This window comes from Corvus brachyrhynchos, unplaced genomic scaffold (genome assembly GCF_000691975.1).
Source record: "Corvus brachyrhynchos isolate BGI_N302 unplaced genomic scaffold, ASM69197v1 scaffold319, whole genome shotgun sequence".
Lineage (NCBI taxonomy): Eukaryota > Metazoa > Chordata > Aves > Passeriformes > Corvidae > Corvus > Corvus brachyrhynchos.
In genome coordinates, this window is record NW_008246065.1 from 17,781 (window position 1) to 27,730 (window position 9,950).

Here is a 9,950-nt window from a genome sequence, read left to right on the forward strand (position 1 = left end):
AGGGATCAGTGTGCCCCAGACCCCAAGGTCCTCTCCAGAACACATTCTGTAAACTAAGATAGAACCATCCAGGGGAAGGTTCCTTGGGGAGGGAGGAATCACTTGAGCCTCTCATTGGGGAATCTTTGATAGATATGCTAATTAGTAAAACCTACAATGTTATACCAGATCTTTTGGGATATATTCAGTGGGGTGCATTTCAATGCATATGACCTGGACGTGTGCACCTAAGGATCCTTAAAATAAATACCAAGGTAAAATCCCTTTTCCCCTTCTTGATTTTAAGACCAGGAAAAGGCATCACTATCCTGAAGAATGCCCTTGAGCCAGGATGCCTCTCATTGGGGTCAGAGTGTCTGGCTGTCCATAGGGTGTTGGGAGCCACCAGAAGCGCTTTGTGATTGAGTTTGAGCTTCTGCCCTGGCAAAGAGTAAAGGACAGCTCTGGTCTTACCCATGGTGCTCTTGAAGGCAAGGAATGATGAGTAGTAGGCATGGAAGCCCCTCCTGGTAACGCTGCCATCACTGCGAAACAGGACAGTGAGCCGGGGCCCGGATGAGTTGAAGACACGATGGTCATTGCTGCAAACAAGCCCGAGGCGCTGGCTCTGGGGGGACCCTCCGTCGTACACCTCGATGGCATCGTAGGAGCAGGTGCTGCTTTCCAGCCTGCAGGGAGAGGAAGATCAGCCTGCACCACAGGCTGCACAACCTGCAGGCCCAGCAACCTGGCCCCATTCCCACCTCGCCCCAGTGCTTGGGCACAGGCTGCCAAGGCCCCACAATGGGGCCTGTGGGAAACAGAAGAGTAAAAAATCCTGCAACCAATGCTGGGTTTGATTTACAGCCCTGGAAAAGACTAGATCTGGCTTAATTGACAGAGATTTAGAAACCTTAAGCAAGAGGATCACAAGCCTGTGTTCCTATAGTTATAGGTAAACGGGTGTTTTCGGTGAAGGGTTTTAAATATCATAATGTGACTTTATATAGTTTAAGTTAAGAATTTAGATGTTATAATAGAAGTCTCTGTGTGGAAGTGACGTGACAAGCTGTTGGTTAAGACACAACTGCACTGCAGTGAAAAGCAGCACAGGTGATAGGTCATGAATCCAAAACAAAGTGTCATTTTAAGTACCTATTGGATTAGAAAGTTATAAATTACCATGTAACTCTAAATCTTGTGACTCGTCGCCATTATTCGGAGGTGTGGTTAATCTTTCGCTTTGAGACTGATGAGTTTTGTTATTTTAAGCAATAAATCCAATTAGTCGCATAGTACCATCTCTTGTAATTAATTAATCCTATGAGTGGAGCACCCTCTTTCAACAGGGGATGAAGCCCCCCCCAAGCCCACAGCCAGCACCCAGCCAGACTCACTGCACATCTGTAAACTGGAGCTGGATTCTGCGAGCCGGGTCCCACAGCTGGATGCGCCACACGCAGTAGGCGTTGTTGGGGTAGGAGCTGGGGTATCCTGGGCTCTGGATGGAGCCGGACAATTCCTGAAGTAAGCCCCCACAGGAGGGGGTCCCTGAGGAAAAGAGGAGAGCCCAGGCACGGGCAGAGAGCTCTTATCCCATCGCCAGGATCTGTCAGAAAGGGCATGGCCCCACCAAGGAGGCTCTGCCACAGCCCCACAGAGACCCTCCCTCCGAGGCACCCCAAAACATCACCCCTGCATTCCCCCAGCCCAGGGCACGGGTCGTGCTCAGCTCGTACAGTAACCCGAATCCATGGGGTTGGCTGTCCAGTGGGACACTGGGGGAAGGAGATAACCAAACTCTGTAACTCTTCTGGACCTAAATGTGGTCAGTGACAGGGGAAGTTGAGCTGGAGGTAGCTGGTGCTGCAGGGTGAAATCAGCAGGGTTGATTCCCAGCATTTTTCCTAAGGGAAACAACCTGCTGGGGGTCAACCCTCTCCAAAAGCCAGGCTCTTTCCAGTGGTGCTCAGTAAGGGCACAAGAGACCATGGGCACAAACTGAAACACAGGAGGTTCCCTCTGAACATCAGGAGACACTTTTTCGCTGCAAGGGTGATAAGCACAGACACAGGTTGCCCAGAGAGGTGGCAAATAGCCAAGAGCCCTCTGGATATGGTCTTGGAAAGCCAGCTCTAGCTGATCCTGCTTTTAGCCCGGGGGTAGGACCAGATGTACTCCAGATATCCCTTCCAAACTCATCATCCTGTAATTCTATGATGCATAACTGAGGGCAGAAGCTAGTCCAACCCCATAGGCCCTCTGGACACACCTGCAGTCCATGATGTGGGGAACGTAGCACTGGAGACAGCTGATGCTGCAGAGAGAGAGCAGCAAGTGAGCAAGCGGTGTTTTGCCTAAGAGGATCATCCTGCTGGGATTCCCCCCTCTCCAATGGGAACCCCACTGGACCCCAATGAAACCCAAAGCCCACAGTCAGCACTGTAATGTGGCAGGACTGAGATGGCTGCAGTGCCAAGTGCCCCAGCACTTGCTCAAGGGCATTCCCACTGCAGCACCATGAAGACCAGTGCCAAACCTCTCCCACAGAAGACGTCGGCTGCTCAGTCCCAAAGGATCCCAAGCAAACCTGAAAGTTAGGGACATTACCCAGGATCTGTAAGTGCAGCCTACATAGAGCACCCCAGAGGCAGAAAACTCCATGGAAAATTGTATATAAACAGAAATCTCTGGTTACCTGCTGTTGGAGTCACTGTTATTCCTGAGTCTGGAAGGAGAAAACCAGAGGGTGTGAGGCAGTTGGACTGCTTGGCTCCCCTTGGAGCACGTACTTTAATTTCATGGAAAGTTATGGAGGGACCCACAGGGAGGACAGCCTGACTAAAAACCATCCCTCTCCTCACACCCTGCTCTGCACAGGAGTGTTGTCCAAACCCCAGATTTCCCAGTCAAACATGAGATTGATGCTCCCTCTGAAATGCCACCCCCTGCATCAGGGACATGGACCCATGACCTGCTGCTGCCCCGCCGAGCACGGAGCAAGGGCTGGACACAGCCCACCTCGCACCAACCCCGGATGGGTTTTCTTCAGGAAAATGCCAGCAAAACACAGACACCCACCTGAGCATATGACAGAAGCATCGCCGTGGTGACAGACCTGGTACTGGTAGTGGTAGGGGCACTGCCACAAGTAGTTCTCGTAGCCTGCACAGTTCACCTCGGTGATCGCGTACAGGTACGAGCTGCTCGAGGTGAAGGAGTTCGTGGCTGCGAGGGGGGAGCCACAGCCCAGCTGCCTGCACACCACCTCGGCATCCTGCATGTCCCACAGGTACCCACACACCTTCTCCCACGCTCCAAAGTAGTAGATCTCCACATTGCCTGCACACCAGTTGGGCCCACCGCTCAGCCTCAGCTGCAGCTCTTTGAGAGACACAAACCCCTTGGTCAGGCCAGCAGTGCTCTGGGTCCGGGCAATGACATCCCACATCCTCTCTAGGCATGGCTGCATCCACCTGCAGCACAGCCTAGGGCTGGCAGCCCCTTCTCAGGCTCCCACACCATGGGATGGAGAGGTTGGGGTAGCAGGGGCAGGCACATCCCATCCCCATGCCCAAGCCATGACTAGAACCCTGGCAGACAGACTCACCATCAGCTATGATTGGAACTGTGGAGAAGAAGAAGCAGGAAAAAAAACAGAGAGAGCAAGAGAATTAGGATAAATTCTTTGGGAGCTGTCAGTGCTCTCTACCCTTTCCCCAGTGAGTCAAGCTCCCAGTGGAGGGCGCAGGTGACAGAAGATCTTTTTCTTTCTAGCAAGGAGACTGGTTGCTGGAGGGCAGAGCCATCCCCAAATTCCTGCCTCCCAGATAATTTACTTCTCATGTATATCCCTGGCCCCACCCTAAGGAAAACATGAGCTTTTAAATTATACTAATTTGTTCCCAAGAATAAATACTACAACAAAACCATATTATATAATGTAATAATCTGATCTATTCTACTTACAAGTTGTGGGGTAAGTCGCTGCTGGGGGACTTGTTGTTTCTAGAGAAGAAAAAAATGTGATAGCATATGTGAAGGTCAACAAAGCAAATTTAACATGAAACTTCCTCAAACCCTGTTTCAGTCTCCAGCAACTTGTAGCCGACAAACTTCAGATCCAGCACATTTCTGTGTATTTTAGTAAATGTCAGCAGTTTTTTCTTCCATTAACCATCAAAACTCTTTGTGAACCCACTAAAAACTGCAACTGGCCCAGAGAGTGCCAAGTGCCCTTGAAGTGAGACCTGTTTTCTCAGGTTACCCAGCCCCCTGAGCTGCAAGACAGGGACGGGGAGCAGAATGAAGCCTCAGTAGCCCAATGGGAAGCAGTCAGTGACCTGCTACACTACTTAGATATTCACAAATCTGTGGGGCTGGATGGGATTCAGTCAAGGGAGCTGGTGGGGCCCCAAGAAAAGGCTGGGGGGGACCTTATTGCTCCCTACAGCTACTCTGAAAGGAGGTTGTGGCCAGGTGGGTGACCCTCCTCCCAAGTAACAAGTGATAGGACATAGCCTCAAGTCCGACTGGAGATAAGGGGAAATTCCTTCCTGGAAAGAATAGGCTGCCCAGGGCACTGGTGGAGTCACCATCCCTGAAGGGATTTAAAAGACATATAAATGTGTCACATGTAGACATGTGAACATGTGGGACTACTGGGTTAATGGTTGAACTCCATGATCTTAAAAGTCTTTTCCAGCTGGAACAATTGTTTGATTCTATCTGTTGGTTTCACCTGACCTGATCAGGAGTTGATGGTTCTACTGCTGATATGAGAATAGGCTGCAAAAAACTGCCTCTTTCTCCCTTTCTCCAAACCAAGAACAATGAAAACCTCGACAGAAATGAAGATGATACAAAGTATCTGGGAGGTGATCAGAGCAAGGCCAGGGACAAGGGAGGCTGCACATCTCATTATTTTCATTAGGCACAGCTGCAGGCAAAAAGGTGGTCTCCAAAAGCTCCCCGTCCCAGGTTCTGCTCACATTCCCTCCTCATCTAAGCTACCTCTCCTTCCCTTCCACTTCCAACACCACTGCTTCTATCACTACCACGCTGCTAACCGCAGCTGGTGTCAGTAACTGGCTCAAAGAAGGGTTTTCCCTGCTAGGGCTGATGGAAAGCCTCCAGGTGGCACTAAGAGATCAAAGGTGTCCCTCAGGACAGGGCTCTGGCACACGGAGAAAGGTGATCTCTTTCCCGGTGTTTTTGTGATCAGGAGACAGCACCAAAGCTATAACCAGAATTAATAACGGCATTTCAGGAGAGTCCTGCTCTGTCCCTGTGTAGGTCACTGAAAAGCAATCTACAAACCTGTATTCAGCCAAAATTTGTCTGTTCAAACTGTGGATAACTTTGCTCTGGGCTTTCAGAGATACTCAGAAACTGCTGCATTTATACAGCCTCCACTTTTAACATGGCTTTATTATCCCAAGGTTTTAACCCAAGCAGCGATTTAATTAAGCTCCTCATTGCAGTGATGACTCTCATTCTTTCTGTGAGAGGAGTAACAAATATTCAATTATATGCTGTGTTTCAAGTGGATGCATTGCTGCCATATGAATTCTATATGGGCGCATTCAGCATTCGGGAGCCCAGTCTGAAGGACACTGACCATACTGGTAGGTTGGCTACCACTGGACTAGAAGAGTTTTCAAATGCAAGCATCAGCCTGGAGAGAATATTTAGCAAAGCCAACTCTATGAATGATGTACATTTTTATATAACTTTAAAATTACCTGTTGTTAGAGGAATTCTTGTTGCAGAATCTGCTGTTGTCCAAGCTGCAGCTAGTGTCAACACAAACAAAAACAATGACAAAAAAAAAAGTTGAAGGAATATTACATGAATTAAGTAATGAGGATGGGAAGTTTGCATGCACAGAATCCCCTGGTGGAACTGGCCAAGGGATATCTGCTGATTTACAAGGGTGGATTAACTCCAGGCGCTGTTGGGGATAGAAATCCTGCTCTGTAGACAGCCTGAGAGGTGGGAATACACCCTCACTAATAACATGTTTGATAAGACCTGTAACACTGGCTCTCAAACTCACAGCCCATGTATTTGAAGGGATCCTAACAGGGATGTGTGTCATTTATTCAGGTATTAGGGAATTTTCCAACATATCCCACCACGCTGCTCCTCACACATGCAAGGCTCTAAATCTAAATTAGCTGGATGGTAATGAAAGGGGTAAACAGTAACTCAGTATTTTCCAGCTGAACATCAACATCCCAGCTTAGTTTCCAGTATCACTAATTGCACCTCAAATATTTATGGAGAGAGCAGGTGATGAGGGCATTAAAAACCTGAGCTGGAAACAGCCCTGAATGTTATTCCTTTCTGCTGTGTGTGAGGGGGTTTGTGGGAGCATGGAAAGGGAAAGCAGAGTTTTGCTTTTGGTTCATTAGCTCAAGTCAAGTCCACGCCAGAACTTTACACCTGAAAGAGAAAGGGGTGGAAAGACAGCAGCTGTGGCAACACCTTTGGTCTTTTTCCATCCTTGCATAGGGGATGCAACAGCACCTGCTTAAAAAGAAAGGTCTTGCCTCTCCCAGCACCAGGCTGACACCCTGCTCAGTCAGGGAAGCCTCACCTGGAGAAGGGGGAAGGTGCTTTTGGAACACAAAAAGCCTATTTCACCCTGTTTGAAGCATCCCCCCTCCCATCAGACCCACCAATATTTGTATTGGATGGAATTTAGACTGTATTTGTAAGGGATGAAAGTGACTAGGCAGATCACGGACTCTGCAACCAAATCAAATTACACTAGGCAATTAGCCCACAGGAAATTAGAATAATGAAAAATTAGAGCAATTTCTATTATAGTCTAATAATTATAATAATAATAGGAACAGGGATATGTGCCATAGTTGTTTTATCTAGGGCACTCTGTTGTTAAACACAAAAGTGTTAGATGTATAAATGTACCTAATCAGATATAAACCCCATGGTTCAAGTACACCTCACCCTCTTTAAAATAAACATATAATTAGTCCAGAAAACACTTATTAGTCTTTAAATCCATTACCCCAATATAAAGGATTGGAAAATGTTATCATTGGCTTTGCAGTATAATAATTTTAATTTCCTTTACTAGGCTCTTTACGAAAAATGACAGGAAAAAATTAAATTCATTAAGCAGTTTTGATAACATTGATTTGCTCAGCTCATAGGTTTGACCTGCTTATGGTTTTCAAAAGAGCTGAGCCATGCTGGTAAATCCTCTTTTATCCATTAAATCTCAACATCAGCCCAAGGTGAAATACATCTACAAAGGTGATCAGAAATGAGGCTCTTTACCTGCATCCACCTGGATGTGGAGACTTATCATCACCACCCAAGACAAGATCCTGGTGGCAGCCATCTCCTTGGAGCTCCTGATGCAGGAGAACACCAGAATTTATAGGCAGACATGCCAAAGGGTGCAGCTCAGCAGCCCAATCTGTCTTTTCTGTAGCTCAATACCACGTTCCCCACTGCTCTCACTTCTCTGATTTCCACGGCCACGTGTTTGTTTTGCTAACCAACATTTACAGCTTCCTCGTTCTACAAGAAGACAACACCTGGCTTTGATCCAGGGAAAGCAGAGATCAAAAGTGGTTGCAGTAGCTCCCATTTTTCCATCTCATCCCTCTTTGGCTGTGGAGTTCTATTGCTGTCACTTAAGTAATTTGTCCCTTTCTTGGGCTTGAGCTGTATCTGAGCCAAAGTAGCTTTTTAGACTGGTGCAAAATGTGCCTTCCTTTTGCAAAATGTGACTGGACGTGTGGAAGGGTAGGACTACAGTGGGAAACAAACCAAGGGCTTATGGAAACCCTTTGTCTTCTGTCCTAATATACGTCACAAAAACGTGCAGTAAAAGTGAGTACATTCATCTTTTTCTGTTCTCCCCCTGTTCATCCCTTGGTGTGCTCCCTCCCCACCAGGGCAGCAAGATTCAGGATGTTTAAGCTCTGCAAGTTCATCAAAAGTAATCTTTTGGCTTTTGACACAAACTCAAGCCAAGCTTCTGTGGTCATACACTGATCATTTTTAAACTGCACAAAACCTTCCCGGAGAACAAGGGTTCTAAGTTTGGATGTAGGGGCAAGTATAGAAAATGAGGGAAAATTCATCCCAAATTCTCTATTTTTGGGGCTCTTAAAAACTTTACAGATCTCTTGACACAGTTGTCCCCCTGGGATTTACGACATATTTCAGCTAATAGATAAATAATGGCATCCAATGGAACTTACAATGGATTTTTATGGAGAGAAATTATCTCAGGTCATGATGAAGTTTCAGTGGATCCCAATTCTCATCAAAGAACCCACATTTGCACAGCAAATTTGGCAATGTTTGAACAGTATATAAAACCTCAGAATCACAGAAATATTTAGGCTGGAAGGGCCCCTGGTCCAAGCCTCAATTCAAAGCAGGGTTATCTTCAAAGTTCAATCAATCTTCAAAATGTCTCAGGGTCTTAGCTATTTGTGTAACTCAGAATTCTGCATTTTCTTTTCTAGCGAGAACGTGCAAAAACTTCTAGTAGATGGAAATTTGAAATGCTAATTGTTCCTGCTCTCAGTTTTGGATTTATTACTGATTGGCAAACATACTACTTCTCAGTAGCTCAGGAACAGGTTTCTTGTGCCTCATGAACCATGCAATTCAATGGTCCTGGACAACCAATGACCAAAGTCAACCTCACACAGCACAGGAGAGCCAGAAGAAGATCAAAAGGAGAAAGGAAGCACAAACTCCATCGTGAGAATGGGGAGGGAGAAGGGGGAATGAAAGCATTCGTTTGTTAAACATGCAAAGAGTCCGTTGACTCTCTAAACACAGGGATGCTTTTATTCTCAGGGTTTTGCAAGGCAGATGGAGGAAGTGGTCATTTGGAGGGACTGGAGGAAGTAAGGGATGTGGCTTGGTAAACACTTTGGGGCCACTGTTGCATGCCTGCAGAGATAAAAGAAAAATAAAACCAGACAATACCCACTCGAAACTCAATGACAATTGATAATATTTGAACACAGAAAGAGAACATGTGAGACAACCCTGAGCTCAGGGTGACTGGTCTACACAGATCCCAGTGGCCATCTCCACTGCATGGCTATCCCAGTCCAGGACTGGCATTCTCTGCGTGGAGCCCAACATCTCAGTTCCTCAGATAAAAATGAAGTGAGGTGGACTGCACTTGGCTGGGTGCAAGACACCCACCCAGCCCCTCTCTCATTCCCCCTCCTCAACAGGACAGGAAGAGAAAAAAAGGTGAAGAAGTTCATGGCTGAGATAAGGACAAGGAAATCCCTTATTGCCACATGGAAAACAGATTCCGTTTACAGAAAAATAAATTGATTGCCAATTACAATAGACTTGGATAGTGAGAAACACAGAGAACTTACACAACACCTTCCCACTCCCTCTTCTGCCAGGCTTCCATTGCCATACCTTCCCCTGCCCTGAGTGGCACAGGGGGAATGTGGTCAGTCCATGGCAGTTTGTCACTGCTGCTCTGTCCTCATCCTTTTCTCATGCTCCGTTGTGGGTCCTTCCCATGGGTTGCAGTCCTTCAGCATAAACCAATGGAATATCCTCCAGGATAGTCCAGCATCAGCTCTCCATGGCCACAGCTCATTCAGGAAATGTGCTCTTGCTCCAGCACAGGGGCCCTCTGTGGTCTGTGGGGACATTCAGGTATGGCACATGGAGCAGCTCTGCTTCCTCTGTCTCCTCTAACCTTGGTGTTTGCAGGGTTGTTCCTCATGTTTTCTCCCCCCAAATCCTCATTTCCTGCGTGGCATTTCATAGTTAAATACAGGTCAGCCATGCCCTGAGCTGGGACTGCTGCAGAGCTGGCTGGAACACACCAAAGCGCCAGAGCTGCTGGCTCAGTAGTCAAGACACCAGTTGGCACCTCTTGAACCACCCCCTCCATTTAATTACATTTGCTTCATTTGCAGTGGTCACTACCCTGACAT

At 47.1% G+C, this 9,950-nt stretch overlaps 1 protein-coding gene across 1 annotated transcript in view; it reads right to left on the reverse strand.

Moving 5' to 3' along the window:
- The window catches only part of LOC103624010 (deleted in malignant brain tumors 1 protein), an 11,907-nt gene extending 4,284 nt beyond the window's left edge, over window positions 1-7,623 (reverse strand). Inside the window, exons 1-9 of the mRNA XM_017746866.1 lie at window positions 7,288-7,623; window positions 5,724-5,774; window positions 3,949-3,987; window positions 3,590-3,607; window positions 3,061-3,363; window positions 2,678-2,707; window positions 2,252-2,296; window positions 1,377-1,530; window positions 454-668 (exon numbers count right to left, since the gene is read on the reverse strand). Coding sequence (XP_017602355.1) covers window positions 454-668; window positions 1,377-1,530; window positions 2,252-2,296; window positions 2,678-2,707; window positions 3,061-3,363; window positions 3,590-3,607; window positions 3,949-3,987; window positions 5,724-5,774; window positions 7,288-7,351 — 919 coding nt within the window. The 5' untranslated portion in view covers window positions 7,352-7,623. The remainder of the gene's footprint in view (window positions 1-453; window positions 669-1,376; window positions 1,531-2,251; window positions 2,297-2,677; window positions 2,708-3,060; window positions 3,364-3,589; window positions 3,608-3,948; window positions 3,988-5,723; window positions 5,775-7,287) is intronic.
- Between the last annotated feature and the right edge of the window lie 2,327 nt (window positions 7,624-9,950).